General features: G+C 35.8%; 1 protein-coding gene across 2 annotated transcripts in view; it reads right to left on the bottom strand.

The window, feature by feature from the left end:
- Positions 1-222: 222 nt before the first annotated feature.
- FSIP1 (fibrous sheath interacting protein 1) overlaps positions 223-25082 on the bottom strand; it is an 81183-nt gene continuing 56323 nt past the window's right edge. For both annotated transcript variants that reach the window (XM_086749001.1, XM_086749000.1), the window contains 2 exons: positions 2699-3245; positions 223-1606 (listed from right to left, as the gene is read on the bottom strand). In XM_086749001.1, the coding sequence (XP_086605127.1) occupies positions 1404-1606; positions 2699-3245 (750 nt within the window). In that variant the 3' untranslated portion in view covers positions 223-1403. The remainder of the gene's footprint in view (positions 1607-2698; positions 3246-25082) is intronic.

The raw sequence follows: 25082 nt of genomic DNA on the forward strand, positions 1-25082 counted from the left end.
AGATTTAGATTAGAAATTAGGAAAAATTTTTTACGATGCAAGTTATAGAACACTGGAACAGGTTGCCCAGAAAGGTGGTGGAGGCCCCATCTCTGGAAACGTTCAAGGCCAGGCTGGATGAGGCTCTGAGCAACTTGACCTAGTCAGGGATGTCCCTGCTCCTTGCAGGGGGGTTGGACTAGATGACCTTTGAAGGTCCCTTCCAACCCTAACCATTCTATGATTCTATGTCCTTTAGAATTAAGAGCATAATAAAGCTCAACTATGTAAATGTCTCTTAAAAATAAAAATACACCTGACATCTTTGTCTGAAGATGTATTTGCCTTAAACTGGACTCCACTGGGATCTCCATTCCTCAATACTATTTGCACATCTAATCATGTCTGAACTAACAAGAATAAGCTATAGAATATATTAGGCAACTTTACAAATTTGATAAACATCACATCCTTTTGCTTATGGCCAGGAATAATTGCTTAAAGACAGAACTGAGTCACCTTTCCAGAAAAAAAGATTCCATTGAAAGGCATCAAGGTTTTCAGGTTTATGCTGTACAGTTTCTCATAAGCAGTATATTGACAAAAATAATAAGAATGGACTGCCACCTATTTAAATGCTAATTTTGGATGTACGTTTTAGCATTAGAGTAATATAAGTGGAATACAATACATCTGAATATCATTAATTTAAACTTCTGGATAACTGCAAAATACTTGGCACTAATGTAAAAACAATGACAAACCTCTGAAGTGGGTTTTATTTTGTACTTACTTTTATTGTGCCTAAAGATTACCTGTTCACACTATTTTTAAAAATCAGACACTGACACAAAGACTCAAAGTCTGATGAGGTAATGATATCTGTAATGATATCCTTGGTTTTGCTTTTAGTTTTTTAGTAAAAATAAAGATTTAGAGACTCTGAAAATTCAAACACTTTTTTTTCCTCAAAAAAAAACCCAAGATGTTTATTAACCATACAGATTTGAGGTCTATACAGTTGAACATTACTCAACCACTGCTGAAAACAGATAATCAAAACACTTTATTGCATTGTTCTGACACAATGCATGATTATGACTCAAAGATATTGAAATTATTTAGTGATAAACGTTAACACATTCACTTAAAGGACTCTTACAAAGAGATGTCCCATATGGAAATGTACTTAATAGCTGAAATCTCCCTTCTTTCTTATGCAATAAAACTACCTCATACTGACTATGTGTACCACAACAGGTACGAACAGTTACCTGCTCACTTCACTACACAATGGCTACAGCGCATGCCGTTTTGCTTGATTTAACATATCCCATCTTAAAGAACACTCAGAGGCAAAAATGTTAGTTGGGGCTGAGTCACACTTGACTCTGATTGTACTACATTCAGACTGAAGGAGAACTTTAATTCATGTGAAGGCAGCACGGTAAACTTGAGTTTTTCTCACTGTTGGTGGCTGAAGAAGACTGGTGGTGTAGGGTGCAGTCATGTAAATCCTGCATGAGATCAGGCTGCCCCTGGCAGAGGTTCCCCATCACCACCACTGCCACTTCGCTCTCCTCTGGAGTAGACTGCTTCCTTCTTCCCTTGCTCCACTCTTCTAATGCTTGTAAAGAAGAGCAAAGCTGACATGTGAAGTTAGCTGAAAACTAACCTACCAAAAAAAAAACCCAAACCAAACCCAACCTTTTCTACAGGTGTTGCATTTCTATTTTCTTCCTATTGCAGCTATGGCCTAAATCTCATAATGGGCAAATATGGCAGGTGATCTGGATACCAGGTTCGTCTGGCAGTATAAAAACAGCAATAACAAGCCTTCTTGCTTTATGATAGGTGGAATGACTTTAAAAAGGTATTAACACTCCTTTCACTGTAGAAAGGTTAAGCACAAACAATTAAAGAAACAGTTGTGATCATAATTAAGAAATGACAACATAGTAAAGTGGTATTATAATGTTCTCCTAAATTACCAATGACTGTGAAAAAAAAGTTTCTCCAAATTCAGAATAGATTACAAGTATAACAAAGATCTATCTTGACAAACCTAGCAAAAGTTATTGATTTCTAATACAATTAAACTAGAGCACTTTAATCACAAACAACTTCATACTGTCACAGCTTCTATGAAAGAAATTAAAGATACAGATGTACCTGCCACCTGGCTTATTTGAACAGTTTGCTTACCAGAAAGAGAAGTCATCCTAGGGTAAAAATCTAAATGTCGATTTAGATTACAGTTTCACTACATAATTGCATTTTAGTAAAGGACATAAAAAATAGATACATTTCCAAAATCTTTTTATAATATCAGATAGGGATTGGATTTTTGTCTGAATTGTTATACCAACTACTGAGAGAGTATTTGCTCTCCACAGAACAGTGAAAATGACTTTCTACTACCAAAAAGATAATCCATATGTGTTGTCAACACTTTTCCATCTGACAGAATTAATCAACATCAATATTATATTTCGTAAGAGTCCTAGTCTCATAGTCAATTATGTCAGGGCAAGAATTTTAATAAACATTCTGTTATTTTGTGTCTATTATTTTTGGCACAGTTTTATGTTTTATAAAAGTACATCCTTGCCCCACCGTAATAATCAGCATGTATTGGTGCATACCTTTGGTGAGAACCTGCTTGGGTTTTTTTCATCATAATCAAAAGCCTATTCTACAGGGTTGTTAAGAGTCTCACCTCCTTTGGTTTGCAGTGGTATGCTGAGAATGTCAGCCTCTGTGGATGGTTCATTGTTCATTCTGATGCAATATAATGGTTCACCCAAGAAAGAAGGTTTCTTCAACCTTTTTGTGTTGAGTGCTCTTGACATAAAGTAACCTTCAGTAATACTCTTATCTCCCATCTTCTGTAAACCTTCTAGGTCATCAGGTTCCTCTGTTTGGGCCAGTGAATCCTTTGATAAGTGACTATCAGCCAAAGCTTTGCTGATATAGTAGCCAGGGATTTCATTCTCTGCATTAACACATAAGCTTTTGTCTTCGCGTCCAGCCTTTTCCTGAGCCGTTAACATCCCTACAATATGGTCTTCAACTAACATTTTGGAAAGAGTAGATGTGGAGTGAAGAGTGGAGTCTTGACTTGTGTAACAAGGGGGACTTAATCCACAAGAAAGAGATTCCTGAGACTTTGGCATGGTAACGTTGCTTATTGTTCTCTGAGGCTGCATACATTCTTCCAGAAGGGTCTTAAGCTTCTCTTCAGAGAGGCCTGTTTGTTCTTCAGTCTGAAAAAAAAAAGGCAAGAATTTCTTCTGTCAAAATATAATTAATGAAAAGCAGCACCATAAAACAGTTCGAGAGTTACAAAAGCACTGGCAGAACTCTTAAACTGATATCAATGTTTTTCAATTCAAACTGAATTTAAATATACATTTACATAATTACATCATTTACGTAACATCTTCAGTAGGTTCTAGATAGATTAGATGCTGAAAGGTAGGAAAGAAGCCTGATGTCCACAAGGCACTGAAAGGCCTTTGATTTTACTTAGTCTTCCACTAGATATTGCTGCTTTTTAATTACCAAAGCACGTACTTTTTCATGTATCTTGGTTTGTTGTGTGTACACACAGACACTTTAAGATTTTAGTTACTGAAAGCAAAACAGCAGATTGTTAAAATACTTTCAGCTGTTGAGGCAGTGCAAGTGGGGTCAAAAATGGTTTTGGACAGCACGAGCCCACAAAGATTGCCACATACTGACTCCAGTGCTCCCAGCTGCTCCCTGTAGAAATCCATAGCCTCTCTCAACCATCTGAGAAGAAGGACATCAGTTACTCATCTACGAGACCCTACTCCCTGACAATTTAAAGATTATAATGAAAAGTACAAGACATATTTTAGATATGCATAATACATTTGCCCCTGAAATCTGAGATATTGAAGATATACTAATATATATTATGTTACAGACACTCTGCATCATTTAATGGAAAAAGATGCCCTCTACAATCAAAACCTTGGTTTTACCCAGCCTCCAAGAGACAAAGGATCAGTTGACAATCTGATGAACTCCCTAAGGCTGCAGCAATTTATGTCAAACAATGATTTTATTCCCTGTGTAATGACTGTTACACAGAATTTACTTTACATTGTGCTAGAGCATGAAGCTACTGTCATTTCAGAGGAAAGATTGATATCAGCTGTTTAGCTGATCATATCCCCCCCCCCCCCAAAGGTCTCTTATCCAACTACAGGAGTGATATGACCCTGTTTGAGGTATATGACATGATGCCTAAGTAGTACAAGGTGTACAAATTACACCTGAAAAATCAATTATTTATGTTCATGAATGGGGACAGTTTTCAGTCAGAAAGGAAATAGTATGTCTTTGTAAAACTTGTTGTGGCTATTAAAAATTACAAAGTCAACAAGAAAGACATCTTAGGTTACTTTCAGTCACTATTCCATATTTATGTGTTCAAACATTAATAATAGCTAATAATTGCTACTATAGACTGATCACTTTAAGTACATTAGCTAGTGCCTCAACTGTAAACTCGATTTTATAGTTTTATAATTTATTCAACTCACTAGTCTTTTCCTGCACAGACCAGTTTCCTTCCCAAAGACACTTCTTACACATACAAAAGCAGAAAACTGCATTAAAGAAATTGAGATGTTAAGGGCTTTTAGACAAACAAAAAAAAAGGCATGCACAGACTGTCATTATTCGTAGACAGCTTTATTTAGATGAACAAAAAATCAGGTAATTATATTGAGATTCAGCCAATCTTGGTATTAATCAATGTACTTTTGCTAATATAACTGAAATCAAACCACAATCTTAAGTACTTATTTAGACAACAAAGAAAAAATTATGACCTCTTCAAACTTTTCTCAGGCTAATTAATTTTAATCCTAGTGCAGAAAGTACTCACTGATGAAAAATAAGGCAGACAGGGAAAAACAGTTAGTAGCAAAACACGTGATAAGTCAAAAATGAAACATGGATTTTTTCAAATTCTCACTTTCAATCTTATCTACTAGCCCACACTGAATTCCTTACATTTCTTGAAGGAGTATTTTAATTCGCAGGACAATGTCTGTTTACAAGTAGTCGTCATTTGAACGGACTCACTGTAAGAAACAAGATGCATTCACTCAGGCTGAGCACCACAGTAACACAGTTACACCACTACTGGAAGCACAGCTGCATCTAGAGTATATCCACAGAGCAGAATATTATGCTACGTAAGCATAACTATATTTATATCACAGAAGATTCTCACATCTGGAAACCCACATGGGTTCCCACATGTTTTTGAGTGTGTGGTTCTATACTAACATATTTCAAAGCTCTTGGCTAAGATCATTTGGAGCTAATTTTATGTTAATGACAGGGCAATTCACTCACTACAGAAAGGAATTCTGCATCTGGTGTAAATGAAGGACTGAGTACAAAATGAACAGTCAGGAAGATCATCTTGTCCTGCATTTCTTTTGTCCTTTTATTTCCCACATACCCACCCCCATTTATCTGCAATCTACTTTTCCTTGTCCAAATTTAATTTTTTCTTTTTTTTCCTTTCAAGAAAATCATATGGCTTGTATTGACAATTAGTTCACAGATTACCTTGATTATTACCAGGGGGCCACGTGGGGAGATTTAGAGCCTAAGGCAAATGGGAAGGGAAATGAGTATGACAGCTATAGAGTGAAAAAGTTTTTTTAACTTTTGGGTTTGTTTTCTCCAGAGTGGCAGGCCTGCAGGCAAAGCACACAGTGTGAAGTATTACTTATGTTTGTTCTTTCTTGATCTTTTCCTCCCTTTGGATTGTTTTGTAAGACATACTTGCAATGATGCAAAGATAAGGAAAGTACCCTCTCCAAAATTTACATTTTAAAATCTCTCCAAAAATTACATTTTAAAATACTAAAGGCTCACTGTTCACCATTTTCTTGTGCCAAAGTCATTTTAGGGTTAAGCACAAACATACAGTAGAGGAGAAGATAGCTCTTAAATAGCCATCAGTCATGCACTCTGGAGCAAAAAAAAATTACATTGAAATGAAAGCAGAAAGGCTGCTGTTGAAATCAGAAAACTGAGTTTAGGGAAATTTGTGGTACCCTAAGGAGAGACACCTCACACCAAAAAAGGCTGTGCATTTGCAACCAAATGAGCATTTTAACTCATGGAATTGCATAATACAGCAACTGTACTAGGAGTTTGCAAAGCATACATTTGCACACACCAGAAGAAATCCTGTCACTGTACTGATTTAGAGTTACAAGATGTGGAATCAGTAACTCAGTCTTAGGGAGACACTAGATTCTGCTTCTCCCAAGCTTTCACTGCCCTCACTGTAAATAATTTACAACTCATAGAGGAAAAAATACTTCAAGATATTTCCTTAAAAATACAGGGACATAAAATTAACGTAATTCAAAATGCAGCAACAGCCCACTAGATAAGGGAAAATGAGCTATTAGGTCTCGTTCTCATTAGAAATTGGAAAACCTTCTAATTGTTCTGGCTAATTTTTAATAGGGCACTGAGTCCTATTCATTTCCTAGGCTTTTTACCGTTAATGATCCAAAAAACTAATTCCTAGCCAGGAGTTTAGAAGCTTGCTAATGACCTTTACTGTTTATGTGTGGCTAGGTTTTCACACACTTGTGGCCCTTCTCTGACTGAAGATTTCTTGTTCTTTGCTGAATTCCTCGGTGACATGGGTCTATAGAAAAAACCTTACTGCATGTGGTAGGAATGCAAACTTGTGGATTGCTGTGGACAGACCTGCTGTGACTACGGCCTTGCAAGTTAAAGCTTCAGGCCTGTTTTCCACATCTACACAGTGACAGAAACAGACTAACACTGAAAGGCCTCATCAGATTTTAGCAGGGGGAGAAAGCTAATACGTCTGAATTATTTCTAATTATAGTAAATAATCACAAAATGACACTCAGTAAACAAATAAGCCCTAGAAAATCAGGACTATTTAAGGACTTATGTACATCAAATGTCTATAAACATGTATATTTTGTTGCTTAATCTGAAAGTATTACAATCAAAAGTTCTGACGATACTTTACTTGCTTGAAACAATTTACTTTGATGCTCTAATTTACTTAGATGTGTAGGACTGTAACAGTCAATTCTAAAGTAACTGCTCTCTTCCTGAGAAAAATATACTCCATTTTAAGAACACACTGATCTATTGAGACAACATTCAGATTTTTGACATCTCAGCACAGGAAGGTTTTGTAAATTTTAGTTATTTCATTAATTATGAATAGTTTCTCAAACAGGCAATCCTTGCCTTGTATCTCCACACTATTTAACTCAGTGTGCACCATCAACTCCAAGGTCTCACCTTTATGCATCACACCGAAGCACCATGCGCTTGTCTATGAACAGTACTGGTCAGCACTACTGTGGAATATCATCAATGTGCTGCATACAAAATCAGACGCATCATGTCATTGTGGAAGAGCTTCTTACAATTTCCAGAAATGGTAAAAGCTCAAAGTTCTTTTGCACTTGACAGAAGTCAGGATTGGTGTCCGCAACTTGTAAACTAATTTAAGTTATGGGAATATCTCCTTATGAGACTGTTGTGGGTTAACCCCTTTAGACACTTACGCAACACAGCTGCTTGCTCACTCCACGCCTCCCCACCTCAGTGGGACAAGGGAAGAGGAAAGGAAGAGTAAAAGCAATAAAACTTGTGGATTGAGATAAAAAATGTTTAATAAACAAAGGAGAAGGTAAGGAAGAGAAAAATAAAACAAAACAAGTGATGCAAAGACAATCACTCATCATCTCCCATGGGCAGACCAATGCCCAGCCAGTTCCTGAGCAAAATATGGGTAACTTCCTAGAACCTCTTCTTTTCCTTTTTTATTGCTGTGCGTGATGTTCCATGGCATGGAATATCTCTTTGGTTAGTTCGGGCCATCTGCCACGTTGTGTCCCCTCTCAGCCCGTTGCGCATCCCCAATCTATTCACTGGGAGGGCAGAGCAAGAAACAGAGAAGGCCCTGATGCTGTGCAAGCACTGCTCAGCAGGAGCTAAAACATGGGTGTCTTGTCAGCATTGTTTTGGTCACAGATCCAAAACACAGCACCATGCCAGCTGCTGTGAAGAAAATAAACTGCATGCCAGCCAGACCCACTACAGAGATCCATACATCCACCTTTACAAATAAATTCCTAAGTGTCCAGCACATCATGTTATGGCTTTCAGTGCTTGCTTGTTTGTTTTAAAAACACTACCTTATGAGAAAGAGTTTAAGAAATGTCAAAGAAAAAGTTAATCTTTCCTCTTTAAGGCTATTTCAGAAGGGTTATTTCAGAACGTAAGGAGAGAAAACGTAACTACAGTAGATGAAAAACATGCTTACAACTCAGTGAGTATGTTTCTGGAGAGGACAGTAATGTGTATCAATTTGATGGTGTAAAAAATTAAGACTGGAAGCTGAATAATGGCTTCAGAAATTAAGAGCTCCTTGTGCTACAATCATGATTACCCATCTGGTGGTCCAGTGCTTCCGTCCAATGTGGGTAGGTTTGGGGACTTCTGTACTGTTTCAGGAAAGAAGTAAATCTTTAAGAGTGAAAAGAATATCTCCTGCGTTTGCTCTTTTCCTGCTATCTTTCTGCTATCTTTCTTTCTGTTAGTAACATTTTCCCTTCTCTTATTTTTTCCACTTTTTCTGTTTGTGTAAGGGCAGAATGAAAAGGTCTGGTAAGCAATTTTCTGTAGCTGCTGCTAAGAGCCAGAAAGCAGAAATGACAGAAATAGCTAGGCAAGAAAACAGGAGCAGCAGAAAAAGAAGAGGAGGAGATTAGCAGGCATCTGGTAACAGCACTGTCTGAAAAGAAAATTGAACTTGTAACATCATAAGCCATCGGAACTACAACATCAAAGCCATAATCAGCCTCATAGAATCATATAAAATCTACATTAAAAGTAATTTTAAAACAGTATAAAATTGCAGAAGAGAAAAATGAACTTCATTAATAAATTGGAAATAAAAAACCCAAAAGGATTTTTCACCTTTCTCTCACAAAGAGAAATTTTAACAGAAGTCAAAAGGAGACATCAGTTTATATAATTTTGATCTTATTTAGAGTAGCAAAGTATGTGAAAACTGCGAAGATGAGACATGGTAATTGCAGCAGTTAATTTATTTTTTATTTTTAAGATAGCCTACAGGTTATACAAGTAAAAATAATTATGACAAGTTCTTGCAGGGAAAAGTAATTTAAACATGCATATTTTAGTCATTACAAAGAAGTATAATACTTTTTTTTAATTTTATCTTTCTCAATAATATCTACTCAATTACTTGTGGTTTGAATCTGCAAATAATGTAAAATTGTGCTTCATCAGCTATGCCACACCCTGTAGACTTTAGAAAGAGAAAGCAACTGGTTGCCAGAGATGACAGAAGTGAGAGAAAAAAGGAAGCTGAAATATCTTTTACAATCATTTTCTTCTCATTTGATACTATCAACACTAAACTACAGTACTCACAGCTGCAGAGTTTGCATGGTACTGTGCTAGGATATAATGAAGAGGTTTCAGTGGCTGTAAGTGTGAATTTCTTCTTCAGAGCACATGGAAATAATTTTATAACTTTTAAAGATCCAAAAAGCTTTATTTCTGAATTGCTACAAGTCGTACTTTTTACTTTTCATTTTCTGAAGCTTACTTTCAACTTTACTTCATTACACAGTAGCTTTTGATCTACGGGTTGTATAACATTTTCTAGGTGCCTGCTTATTACCAATGAAGTTTTCACCCATGGACACCAAAATCTAGATTTGTATGTCCTCATCAAAGTTTTAAGAAGGTATCTTCAGGAAAAAAAATCTGAAAGTGTCACACAGGTTTAAAGTTTCTAACATTCCTATCAGGCATGTATTTATTAATAAAAAAGTATTATTTTTAAAGTGAAGATTATTCTACATAATTATTTTTCTTAATTGCCTATATATGCGTTAGAGGAAGATTATGACTTTGAAGCTCCGTTTGCATTAACTGAACCAAATATGGTATCTGTAACCTTTAGACTCTAAACAGTATAGGATTAAAAACTAAACAGTTAAAATATCAAATATAACTTATTAAAATCTGTATTTCCATTAGCATGCTGGCCTTTTGTGTCATTGCAGAAGGTAATATAATGTAAGATTTCTGCACCATGTTATAAAGGAAAGCTAACTATATTTTATTACCCAATTAAGTTATGAATAATAGGTTTTACACAACATGCAAATGGTTGACAATGGACTATCAAAGGAAATTTTGAATATATTGTATATAATACCTAAATATAAAAGCAAATAAAGGGTAATAGAAATTATTTTAAATTAAATTGGATATACTATTCCTATTTAACTAATCTTTCATAAAATACTGGTGAGTGTGAAACTATGGCTAAATCTGGTAAAGTCTGATGTTCCTAAAACATAAACTGTTAAAAATTAAATGAAAAACAATACGCAAACAAAAAAAAAGTTATAAAGAGTGTTTTATTAGTGGCTGGGAATTGTAACTATCCAAGCAGCTGAGTCTGCTGAGTTAAATGAACTGGTAAGCCAAATTTTGATAGTTATAATCTCTTTTAGAGGTACTAAGAGATATTTTATGCATTTGAATTTACTCTACTTTCTGTAGTTCAATTCTGTTTAATCTGAATTTGAATAAACATACATTAAACTGTGCAATTAAATGTGCATAGAGTATATTTTCCTGGCTAGGGCAAAAAGGTACTGACTTAATATAATGGGCATATTTAATTGAAAATTAACATATCCTAGTAGTCACTAAACAATACAGGTCAACCATTCTTCTGAAAAATAATTTAAAAGTTTAAGAATTTTAAAAGCTGCAAAAATCATGATGTAAATTCCCCTTGATTTAAATACTCAACTATGATTAACGTATCTGATTTAAATCACTTTGAATTTAAAATCCATCTACTCCAAGGTTGTCAACAGATGTTTTGCAAAAAGTCAGCTCTTCTAACTTCAGATTACTTCAATGTGTAGCTCTCATCTAATCTACTGCTTTTGTAGACAGAAAAAAACCTAAGCATTGTACTACATATGCGTCACTGTATAATTTTTTCTCTCATTTCCAAAATCTTCCTCAACAACTGGATAGCTCTTAGAGCACTTGGTTTCATACACTTTCAAGTATTCTTAGGTTAGAAAGCAAGCTGGTTTTATTTAACATACTGAACATATGTGTGAAAACATAAGACTCACATTCCTGAACTGGTATTTACAATCCATCATTCTGAAGAAGACTTTCATTTTCTAGCATCCACCGAAGAAGCAGAATTTCTGCAATCTAGGCTATTTAGCATTCAAAACTAGTTTCCTAAACATCCCATTTTGTGTTTTTAACTGTTTGTTATTAAGCATTTAACAGATTTTATTCCATAGAACTATCTTCCTTGAATATTATTAAGTTGTGGCTTTAATTTTCAGCAAAGCCAGCAGAGTAGACAAAAATGCCTTGATGTGGTGGCAGCTGTTTTCTGTTACAAAAACTCATTTATTTTTCCTCTTTTGGTCATGCTGGCTTTTATTTTTCCAAGAAATAGATACAGTGTAGCACAATGGTACCACAATATCTTACTATAGCAACTTGAAAACTCTGCAGCAAAGTATCTTTTGTGATTTTAAGAATACTTACAGGTCCATAATCTATTAGAGGAAAAGAAAATATAAATAGCAATAAAATTAAGAACACAGAAATTTGTTTCTTCATAACATAAGAATCTTCACTGTAAGTGCTAAAACACCGATAAAACTAACAAAACACCTCCATCCAATAAGAAGGAAAACAGGAAAGCCACAGACACATGATCCAGATTACCTACGCAGTTAGGTGTACTTTAGTCTCACCAAAAATAAGGACTGGCCCAAGGAGCAGTAAGCCATGAAGACTCATCAAAAGCAACTATAAGCAGAGAATTAAAAAAGAAAAAAATAACAGTTTACATATTTCAGGAGTTTAGACCATATTTTCTGATATTTTTTAGGAATATCTTATTAATTGGCCCTGTGTATCAATAGCAACACGCACCTCTGAACACTGATGACTTCTATACAACATATGTATGTATATGCTAAACCTGACCTGGGATACGTGTTTTGGAGACGGAAATATTCCCTCCAAATAGTGGAAGTGTGTTATGAAGGAAGTTCTCCTGTATGCAGAATAACAAGATACAGAAACCTGCAGTGTTCTCTAGTGAACTAACACAGGTAGTGTACAATCTCAATTATCCAAGTTAAGGAAACAAACTATGCAGTTTCTTTTATAAATGTGGTTTTCTTACAGAGTTTTTTTACTCTGCATTAAATACAGATGGTAGTATTCTTCTCTTTGCTTCACATTCATGCTACCTAAATCAAGAGTCTCAGCCAAGTACTAAGGTTAACTGTAGTTCCCCAAGGTCCATACAGGCAGCAGAGAAACACTGGCACTTCAGATTGTAATTCAACCCAGCTAAAATCTAAAGAAAAGAACACTTAGTGTTTTGCTTACAAATTATTGTTTTAAGACTCAAACATTTCTGACAGCACAATTCAAAGGATATTAAGCAAAAAGAGAATAAATGGGAAGAGGCAGAGATCAACATTACAGCAGAAATTTGGTAAATCACAGAGGATTAGAAAAAGCTATATAGGACACTAGTATTCAGAAACTTGTTTCTGAGAAACACATCAAAGTGTGGAATTGTAAAGACACCTAGTTTTAAATAAGAAGACTCATAAGATACGACACTGGCTTAGCTTTCATTGGTTTGTTGTTGTAGTTCATCCCACAAGCTCAATAAAAGCATGTGCAGTATTGCCATGTATTGGCAAATGCAAGCACTCAAACACTGACAGCCAGGACACCTCTCCAAAAATACCAGGTCTAGTACATCTGAAACTGTACTTTTTTCTTGTCTTGATCTTTTAATTGTTATGGTTTTAAAGAAAGGCTTGGGTTTTTTTCTTTTTTAATAGGAGCAAAAATTCTAGTGCAATTATGGCACAGTAAAAATAAAGAGCTTTAACAGTACCAAAAATTACTCAACTTGTGGGAAAAAGAAAGAGAAGTTGGCAATATTTGTAGTTATCTGAACTGCAAATACGGACTCCTACCTCACATTGGCAGGACTTTTAGTCTCTTAAAAAAAGAAAAAAAATCAAGTCCCCATTTACTGCTCACGAAATGTTTCTGACCCTTCCAATTCACAGTGTGAACAATTACACTCACTAAGGAACATCCCATCTAAAATCTATGAAATTGTCATTGCCTTTTACAGAAAAACCACTGTACGTGAGTAGAGATAAATGAGCAAGGGTAGGGATGGTTTTGCCACATCTCAGTCTCTGCATATGAGAAGTCAGAGAAAGAACTGATAAAGAATTTTATTTTCTTTTTGTGCTTGGTGGGTCTTGTTGCCATTGGGCAAGTGCAAAGTTTCTACAGGGGACGTCAGGGTGCAGCCGTGCTTGTCAATGTGGGCATATATTTTATGAAGTGTTGAAAAATTTTTATAAAAAAGAAAGAGAATAATGAAGAATCTTTTTCTTTGCTAAAGAATGGAAGGGTATTTTGAAATAAGATACCTGCATCTGGCTCTTCTATTTCCATTCAAAACGAAAACCCAAAAGCCTTTAGGAAGAATGTGATGAACAATATTGCCCCAGGGAAAACATTTTATTTGGAGTTTCAAGCCTGCCTGCACCCGTTCTTGATTTTGAGGAAGCGGGGGTGGGGGGGGGGGTGGGGTAGATCCTTTCAGTAAGTACAAGAACAGGAATTAAACCTTGAAACATTCAAATATACATTACCAGAAAATTTACATTCACCACTTAACAATTAAAAAGTTATGGTTGAGATAAAACAAGTGCTAATCTAGTATTATAACTTGATGTTTGTCAGCTTTTATTAAAAAATTAGAAACATAAAATGATAATATTTTTCTTTTTTTTTTGTCTAACTACAAAAGTCAATCTTCAGAAGGTCTTACTTTTGATTGTTTATTAAAATCCTTATAGTTTTTCCTCAGGCTTGTCTAACACATATGGTAAATGTGCAACGGTACCAATGACCATATTCCTGCTGACATGATAAATTTCCTATATTATTATAACCAAAATCCATGTATTTTATGTCCTTGCCAAACTAGAAACAGCACAAACATAAGAGCAGGTAAGAGAGCCAACCTCCTTTTTCTTCTGGAGCAACGAGGAAAAAACCTCACCGTTCATTTCTGCCACTAAATTTATAATAGTTTTTAATTCTCTAGGCCTTAGAAATAAAAACCCCTTTTATCATCCTCTGTTCTTTTTCTCAGTCATAGGTCCTTTCTTAAGTCCCAGAACAAAAAAAAAGTAAATGCATTCAAAATGTTGCGGTTCCTTATTGTTATTATCCTGACTCATGCAATCAGAAGCACAGGTATCTGCGTACAGAAAAAAGCAAGAAAGCCTTGACTCACTTTACAGAGCCAGTAGGTTGATTTGATTATGGCAGCTACAGGCCAATAGGTACAGAACGCAATGCTGTAGCACACAGTTCCTTCCCTCCACTTCCTCATTTCCTGGTAAACCTATGCCTGGTAGGAGATGGTTATGTGTTTGTAACTGGAAGCAACGATGGCATTCCACAGGTCACACAACCACACTGGGCAAGCTCCTGTATTTGCTCCTCATCACCAAAGAGAATGCCACAAGCCAAGTGACAGAGGTACAGGAAACCAGATAGCCCAAATAGCATATACTAAGCATAAGCATAGCAGCTTTCCTGCACCAAGGACAAAAAATAATCATGTTCATGTAGAAATCTAAAGGGTTTATAGTAAAAAGACTCACAGTTTAAAAAGTAATGTCTTGATGATACAGGAATATTTTTATGTTTGAATTTTTCACCTGTTTTCTGACAAACATACTTATATATGAAATATAATCCAAATCAGCTGTCTGAACGTTGATTCTAAAAAAAATTGCTTTTAGGGAAATTAATACAATTCTAGAAACAACAAACAAATTACCAAAATGTAAAATGATACAGCTGTACGTAGCTCACAGAAAAGTTAATGTTTTGCAGTTTGAAATATATAATTGCCATAGGAATAGCTAAAATAATTTTTTTTAATGAAGCTTGGAACAATGTCATTTATACTCAGTGATGGACACCACTGCACAAAAAGGAAAAAAAAGTCTAATATTTCCCCCACTAAAAGACATGAAAGCACCAAAAGACTCATGTTTTTCAAAAGGAAGTTATGTAAATTTATCATGTATTTGGGATACAGGTGACTCTACTGGAGCTGGAGTCTGTCTTTTGCCCATGAAGTCAAAGTTCACATGTCACTCATAAGATCTGAAAGATTAATTTACAAAAAGTCTGTGTGATCACATTACAAGGTCAATGGCTTAAACACAAAGCGCTGTGGACCGCAGTTGCTTGGAACTTTCTTTACTGCACATTGGAATGTTTTTGCCCGGTTGCTTTGGTAAAAAAAACAACCAAAGTTCACAGCTGTGTTTCTGATGAATTAATAACGACATTGTTGGTTTGAGAGGACACTACACTACTCAGTTATGTGGAATCACAGCTACTGAAACAGTAGGCAATGACACAGTCGAGTGCTTTGGGTGCATCTTCCGGGCAGTTAGCAGAAAGCCACTTAGTCAGTAAGCTAATTGAGATAGAGTTCCTGTGGAAATACACTGAGAAAAGAACAGATCGTGGTTTTTTAAACAAAAAATAGAGGATTAGGGTGGACGATATTTAAAATTCATAACCACGGAGCTGTATCAAACTAAGACAAATAAAACAGATGTACATAGAAACATACACACCTCTGAAAATACATAGTTTAGCAGCAGTTTCTAGCATTATCATACTCCATAAAAATGCAGTAAGAGAGTAAGAGCATACTAGAAGAGATGGAGTCTAAGTATCTGATTTTTTAATGCTAATGACAATAATAAAACATCTATATCTAACACATTGTTGTTAGAGACATAAAAATCAATATAAATACCAAGATTGGGTACAGCTCTAATCTGGAAAGATGATGCTGTGTAGTAGTATAGTAGTATAGCCTCTACAACACGTGTGCATATACCAGCTTGGCTGGCATGATTTGAGAGCTATATCTAATTGCTAAAATATATGAGTTTTAATTAAGAAAGACACATCATGGTTATGAGCCACACAATGATACTCTATCCTTTTCAGAGTCATCAGAAATCCATTCTTGCTGGAATTTTAAGAACAAATTGGTGTGAATCTCACTGGTCTGGCTGGCAGAAGACACAATCAACTGGTTCTTTCTTTGCAGAATCTGTTCACGGCTGTATCTCCTCACAGTACTGAACACCACTCGGTACTGGAATTCTTTTAATGCACCTGATGCCTTCAGAACCATCTGTGTTTTACTTTATACATTATTGGAAGTATATTCCTTACACGGCTCGTTCATTTGTAGTTTTATGTGAGTGAGCTTAATACTGTCCAGTGGGAGCAATAGGCTGAAAGTCTCCACGCTAAAAAGCCATAAAATTGACTAGGGAGACAATAACAAGGGGAGGGACATGACATAGGTATTTTTGTATTTTACCTCAAGTCACTCTTGCGAAAGGCAATTAAGGCACTTCAGTCTCTCTACTCAGAGCTGGATGCACTAAGCACTAGGTCATAATGTCTTGAATCTTTTCAGGCGTACTCTCTTTGGCTTGACTTTCCTCATATAAGGAGCCCAGTTTCAACAACAGCTATGAATAGTACTACACTGAATCTATTCTATAGCCTATTGAGGATGGATGGTTTTCTCTTCAAAGATCATAGATGTAGTTTGAAACAGTGGGCTAGGTAGACCTAAATTTAATTCTACCAGTGCTACACAAATGTTTGAACCATAAGATACATGGAGTAATTAGAAGAGTTCTTCCTCGTTTGAAACAAAAATGCCTTAAATGTGCCTAGCTTTACAAAGCTCCTCTGGGTTTTAGATCTTAAGAAGACAAAGGTACCTGACTGGAGCCCACATAAAATACCTAAGCTCCAGAAAGGGTGAGAGTCCGGACAGGTTTGGGTTGGGGTTTTTTTTTTTTTCTCTTACAAGTTAGCTTTAGGCTGTTCCCAGCTTAGTAAACTGGCTGCTCTGAACATTATTCTAAACCACATAATCCTCACACTGAACTGCAGAGAAAGCCCAGGAATTAACATACATTCACTCAATACAGCTTTAACCAACTTGCCCAAGGTAGCAGGGCAGAAAGCCAGCTGAGCCACTGCAGTCACCTTTCTCTCATTATGTTCCTAGGGCTTACTTGGTGGAAATTCATACCTTGCTTCTCACTCGCTTGATTTATACCTATATATGTGGAGTGGGGGTGAGGGTGTGCAAGTACATAGGCACATACCCACCACACACCCTAATTAATTTCATCATTTATTGGCTTATTCACAAAACCAGAAATACCAGGATGGGCACAGGAAGAGGTTGCAAATGAAAACAGTACAAAATACTAAAGTATTAAGAATAAGCTAGTAAGTGAAGTGGATCTATATAATGCAAATTTCTATCTTGCACTATTAGGTAGTCAATTATATAGATTTTCTAAATCCCCATATTTGAGTCTAGGACATGCAGAGAAAATCTGGATCACTCTATCTCCCAAAACCACAAAACAGATTTCTATGCTCATGAAACAAACAATATGGGAAAAATCTATCTTTTAAAAATATCCAGCGATAATAACAAGACTCAAAGAATTCTAATAATCTCTGTAATGAGGAACTTAAGATTTAGTTTTCTCATAACACAAGAAAAAAGTTCATGCTGAAAATTTTAAAATGTTACTCTGCAAAAAAAAAAAAAGGAGTGGTGGATATTTATTTATACAACAAATATAATGAGATAAGAACTAAAGGGACAGCTTCCCTTCTCCAAATGAAACCTCTTTATTTCTGATAAGCAGTACTTGGTTGAGAGTTCTACCAGGAGGGAATCTTCTGGCTTTTGGACAGTCCCGAGGGCCAAGTATTCTACTGCCTGTGCAAAAAGGAGCATACTGTAACAAAGAGAGGAGAGAAAGCCTTGCCCTGTTCTGAACATTTATATTCGGTTAGAGCTACAGTATAAAACCGTGCCTGTCTGAAGTTGGAGCACTGCATAAAAGATGCCACCAGATCTTGGGACAAGACTCATAGAATCATGGAATAGTTTGGGTTGGAAGGGACCTTTAAAGGTCACCTAGTTCAAGCTCCCTGCATTGAGCAGGGACATCTCCAACCAGATCAGGTTGCTCAGAGCCCCATCCAACCTGGCCTTGAATGTTTCCAGGGATGGGGCATCCACCACCTCTCTGGGCAATCTGTGACAGTGCTGTACAACCCTCAGTGTAAAAAATTTCTTCCTTATATCCAGTCTGAATCTACTTCCTTCTAGTTTAAAACCATTATCCCTCGTCCTATCACAACAGGCCCTGCGAAAGAGTTTTCCCTCATCTTTCCTGTGGGTCCCCTTTAGGTACTGGAAGACCGCTATAAGGTCTCCCCAGAGCCTTCTCTTCTCCAGGCTGAACAACCCCAACTCACTCAGCCTGTCCTCATAGGAGAGCAAAAAGCTTGACTGGAGAGCCATGAGTTCCTTGAATAAAAAATGCTGTATGATAGCAAGACAGAATACTAATATGAGCAAGGCATGCAATATTGTATATGCTCAGAATGAGAACTCAGACCTATTGAGTTTTTACTCATACAAATGATTGCAAAATTGAGATTACAGCAAAAATATTGAGAGTTTGAGAAAGGTGAGCACAAAAAAGTCAAATAATGAAGAGAAAACTGCTTTCAATATTTGTTCTGAAAAACAGAAATTAGAAACAGTAGGACACCGCAAGTGATTAAAGGCTACATTATTTGATCATTAAAGCAAAATACTTTATTGTGAATCATATAATGGTAAGATTACTAAAACATAATGGAAAGAGGAAAACATTGATGAACAGAGCTAAAAACAAGAGGTGACATACATCATAAACATGAAGGAATGCTTAATTCAACCTCCTCAATTATTACTGCCTTCATAAAATATTTCATATAATTTAGGACCATATGCTTATACTCTCATTTTCTTTTCACTTACCTCACACAAAGAAAAATAGCATAAGCAAATGGGCTACAGCCTATTCACCAGCATACATCTTCTAATCTCTGCATAGTCATTGACACAGACTGTAATCACGTCTGATTTGTTAGTGCAGTTCAGTGAATCCTTTATTGCCATTTAATCCTGACTGCCATATATCCTATGATTGCCAGCTATCTACATAGCCCCTATTGCACAATGTGTCTGTATATAACTGTAATTAAAATTACAGCATTACTAAACATGCTAAAAACATTCATAAAGATGAGTGCCAAAGTTAGCTTTCTGAATGCAATTAGCTTGCACATTTTACAGTACTATCTGAAGACAATATTACATTTTGAACATAAGAACAATTCAGATGACAGAAAATGCCATGAGGTAATGCCATGGCATATTGATACGCTCTTTGCACCTGCATCTTTCAGTATTCTTGTCATATAACTACAAGGAGCTCAAGTAGAGCCACAGACAATATTCAGATGTGAGATTATATGATGGACTTTTTAATAGCATCAAGGAATTCACAGCCTACAGAAAGTAAAGGCCAAAAGGTTTTTAAAAATGTCCTTTCCTTTCTAATTTTGTCTTGTTCAAGGGGTTGCTTGGGGGCAAGATCCTTCAGAACCATTATAGAGTGGCCCACTGTAGTTTGACACTCCTGCTTATCACCTCCTTTGACATCTACATATAAGAGAAATTCTTGTAATGCATATCTACTTGTATTTCCCTGTTTGAGAGGAATTTTTTTTGCTGTAAAATATAAGACCTTTATGGTTCCTATATATCCTCTAGCACTTTCACCTAGCGTATTTTCCCCCAAAAAATATACACATATCTAGACAAAATTCCACTCTCACAGTTTTCACACATGCACCTTATCACAACCTTGCCAAAAGTCAAGGATGATTGTCATTAGACACTACCATGATGTAATCTGGAGAAATAAGATGTGAGGTATGCTGTTCATATGCATGGTAACCAAAAGCTTCATATTTATGCTTTTAAAGCATTTCCTCCTTTCCTGATAAACATTAAGAATACTGGGTTTGCCTGGTTTTATTCAGCGTGAAACAGTCAACCAATATAGATTGTCCAATAAAATAATAAAAAGTATAAAAATAGATAAATACAAAAATAATTTGTTTTGAAGAAGCTAATTTAAGTAGGTATCAAACATTTAGTCAGATTTCATCAGATATGAACACATTTGATGAGATATAGAATCACAGAACCATAGCATAGTTGAGGCTGGAAGAAACCTCTGGAGATTGCCTTGTCCAAACACCCTGCTCCAAGTGGAGTCAACTAGAGTAGGTTGCTATGGGCTGTGTCCAGTCAGGTTCTGACTCTCTTTGAGGATGGAAACTCCACAATCTCTTAGCCACCTATCCCAGTGTTCAATCACTCTTACAGGATTTTTCTTCCCTTGTATTTAAAAGGAACATTTTGTATTTCAATTTACAGTCATCTCTTTTCTTCTGCAAGAAAAGATATGAAAATAATGCTTGTGAAACATGATTTGTGAGCTAGTTTCCACCAATTGCATTCTAATTGTACTTAAACGGCAATAAACTTGAAATACTTAAAAAAGGAGTGTCTGAAAAAATTTCACACAATTCCAAGAATTTAATACTCTTAAACAACACAAGATTTAAAAGCTCTTTCTTAAAAAACAAAAACAATATGTGCCACCATCAATAAGCACAAGGAAGACTATCTCACATTTCATCTTCTAACACCAATTTAATTAACTTGCCTTTAACAGTCTCAGTAAATCATCATAACATTTTAATAACACATTGTGCACAAACATTTACATCCTTTTCTGGGCTTGCTAAAGTTACTATTTGCTTGACTACTCTAAAAAACCAAAATCATCAGCCAATTGTTGGGTTAAATAAGAAGCAAAACAAAGCTTAAAAAAGACAGACATCTTAAATTCTAGTACATGAAAGAATGGATGAAATTCATCTGAGTTTTACACTGCAATTTGTTGTCAAGTTAAACATTTACCAAGAACTTTTTAGTACAAAACTGCTCTGTGTCAAATATATCAAATGCAAGTTGAAATTTGTGTCTGGAATGCCATCCAACGGGATGGCTGCTGTTTGTCAAGCCACATACACACTATCACGAAAACCGCTGTTAGCAGGAAAACCATGGCAACAGAGAACTCAGCTGTTACGGAATCTATTCAGGATCTCCCAGACAGCATTTGCTGTCCATGGTGACTCCATTCTAATGGCAGCAACGTTATCAGTACTAGTACCGCTGCTGCAGTCACACTTCTGGACTCCCTAGAGGGAGAGATGGCACAGAGTGATACAATATTCATGTTCTTAATGTTGTGTTAATCCATACAGAAATCGCTTACTTCTGCTCTGTGTCCTAACCTCCTCGGGACAATGAGTCCTCTCTGCCAGTCTTGCTGATTGCTACCCTCAAATATACTACTTTTTTTTTTTTTCTCCAGATGATTTTAAGGACAGCCAATTTACCAAGCACTTACTGGATTTGTGCTAAATATCATATCTATTCCCATAGCGTACAGGCAAGTGACTTAAGCGCTGCAGCCTCCTCCAGTTCACAGTGTTTCTTTCCTCAACCACAAAGAACAAACCCCAGATTGCAAGTCAGGAAAAACTCCAGAGATTTCTAGTAAAAGAGTCTAGACATATGACATCTGCACAATAAAACTAAACTGATGCTTGCTATATGCCATCATAAAATCCAAGTGAACAATATAGCTCAAATATTATTTTAAGCCTCTCAGTCTTGTCTGAAAGCTCTTATTTTATTCACGAAACTATAAATTAATATTATCACTCAACTGACTTAATGAAAAGCATTGTCTGTATTGCTTTTCTCCCTATCTCCTTATTTAAATACTGCTACAAAAATGAGAAGTTTGTCTCACTGATTACTAATTCTATGCGTTTTCTTTGACAATGAGAAATTTACTAGACTGACTCACTCAGTAGCCAAATAATTCTATGGAATGAATCGGGAAATACTGTTCAGTACCAGGGTGTGGAAATACTGTTCTGTACCAGGGTTACATTTTTTCTAAGTGATTCATAATGTAACAATAAAGTATTCACATTACAAAATCAATTCCAGGTCTTAGGTTAAGTTAATACTGCATATCCTGAGATGCAAAGCATTTTTAACTTTCATTGAGGCTTTATGATCACTTAAAGAATCAAATCCATACTTGACACTTTCAAATGCAACAGAACTTGAAATGGAATAAAAAATAAAATATATTTAAAAAAAAACCCACTTACTTGACAATGTTATATAGACTGTTAACATATCATGAAAAATAAATTACATTACAGAGTACTTGTTGATCTACCTTCTTTTACTGAAAGAATGCTTATCTTAATTCTCTTCTTTACTACCTGAGGATGTTTTACACACACTACACAGATGACTGTTCTTGGATTGTCTTCAGAGGTACAATAGTTTGTATTCGGCATTTTAGAGGTACAGATGCACTGACAAGCTAAGGGAAATCTATCCTTCCATAATAGCTCTTATGTTGCATACCCACTCCAGACCTTGTAATAATGAATTCCTTGGAGAATTGTAGTTTCCCTGTTACTACTGTCTGCCGTGTTGTGAGTGCATCTAGCTCTGACTTGTAAGAAATTGTGACATCTCCTTTTGCCCATATAGAAAATTAGACATGTTAAAACCAAACATGAAAAAAAATCACTGCAAGATCACCTACTTCAAGCCCTCCAGAAATATTTAACTAACCTCATGCCATTTCCAATACTTTTGTCTAATCTCTTTTCAGGTCTCTAGCAGATGGAAGCTACATGAAAACTCTAACTATTTATTGTTTTCTTAATATCTAAGCTGGATTTTTTCTTCTTCAAATCAAGCACAATTGCTCTTTTGTCTTTTCACTATGGAAACAATTTAGTTCCTTCCACTCTGCAGAAGTGCATACTTGAAGACTGTTACCACATCCTCCCAAGAGTTCTCTCCTTCATTCCAACTCACTCCAATTCTTTCCATATTGATTTCGGTATTTTCTAGGTCTGTGATTTAAGCATCTAGACATTGTTTGATTCTCTCCTCTGCACTCTTGCCAAAAGGTCAACAGCTCTTTCACTAAGGTTCACATAACAGAATGTGGGATTCTGAGACCTAACAAATCTGCATAAAGCAGAAATATATCTCAATTTTTATACACCACAGTACGATGTTTCACATTTTTTTGCAACATGATGCTCATTATCTACTATAGAGTCCTCATTTTTTAAGATACTGACATGTCTGTCAACTTCATACCAAAAATTAATAAGTATACTATTCATTTCAATTTTTGGGTCATAAATGAAAATTCAGAATAAAACTGAGACAAGGATAAATGCCTCCAGAGCCACATTTCACTGACATTTTGACAGTGAACTATTAATTTTTCTTGCCTGCTTGTGCAAATAAATTTGAAACCAAATTCAATCTACTGTTTCTATCTAAATAGCCTTCATCTGCTACACCGTCATAGGAAGAAGTCCATTGTCTTGATACTATTTTTCTTGACAAATCCATTTGCTGTTCCATCCTTTCCATTTTTTCCTTATTTTAAAAAATAAGCACTACTTTTGCCATTTCCATTTCTCAGTAACCACTCTTGTGGCCATCTTTAATTTTAACTATTAATATTTCTGAAGTTTCTTCATGCAGTTTGATGAGGTCCATCAAATATAATTTGAAAACATTCAATCTATGTACAGAATCTACTCTGGTTTTTTTTCAGTTATGCCTAGAGATGCTGTTCCACTGATACTAGAAATAGTCAGGTTAGCACTCGCAGACAAACTTTTTAGCAAAGACTGGGGAAGGTGGGGGTGGGGAAGTATTACAAACTTCATCCTTAGCATGGCTTTAAAGATATCTTTACTGAATGGTGGGGGTTTGGTCCTCCTTTTAGTACAAGGAATTTCTACGATACGTGTTGCTTTCTTTGATGTATCTTGCTCATTTCAGTTCATAGGAGCCTTAGTCTTTTTTAAATTATCTCTCAAAATTGCTATTTTTCTTTTATATTTACCCTGATTAATGCAATATAATTAGCCCTTTTTACATGCTATCTTAGTGCGTCCGAAGTCAATAAATGATTCCCAATCCTTCTTTTGCAACTGGATTACCTTCACTTGAGACCTTTCCCTTTTAAAAAGTTTGAAAGTTGGGGGAAGGGGGTGGGAGGGTGGTTGTTTTTTAAAAAGCTTTCCTTTCAATTCTTATTCCCCTGAGACCTTTAGTTCTATGAGTTCTCAGTGTCTGCTTCTTGACATCCACTGTTTCTATTTTGTTTTCTTTGCTAAACATTGTGAGTACTATCATTTCACTGTCACATCAATCAAGTTGCCTTTCACTTACCCATTCCTAACTGGTTTCTCACTATTTGAAATCACATCTATAGAAACTTTCCAGAAAGTTCTTTCTTTTTCCAAATAAGAAAAAAATTTAAAAAGTACTATGACATTACTAAAAGACAAAATTTAAAAAAAAAGTCACCAGCGAATGCTTGTTACACTTACTCTATTATACCTTTCTCAAAGAATCTTTGAGTAATTAAAAATTTCTTCATACCACCAAATTCCAGATTGTTTTGCCAACTGCTCACAGAATGCTGCGCCCATTCATTCATCTTCTATGGTGGTCTCTTCATTTTGACTTTCTCTTATTTTCCCTTCGGACTTTACCAGATTGTTCAGTAACTCTAGGTTCCTCTAAATTTTTGATATATACGCTTTTTCCTCCCTATTCTTTGGCCTGTCTTTGAAAAGGCAGGAATACCTCATTATAGTACATTCAACTGTCGTAGTTCAGCCCCAATCGGGACCAGACTACACAGTCGCTCTCTCACTCCCCCCACCCTCCAAGAGAATAGTGGGAGATAATATAACAAAAA

Source organism: Chlamydotis macqueenii, chromosome 5, assembly GCF_036417535.1.
Source record: "Chlamydotis macqueenii isolate bChlMac1 chromosome 5, bChlMac1.mat, whole genome shotgun sequence".
NCBI lineage: Eukaryota > Metazoa > Chordata > Aves > Otidiformes > Otididae > Chlamydotis > Chlamydotis macqueenii.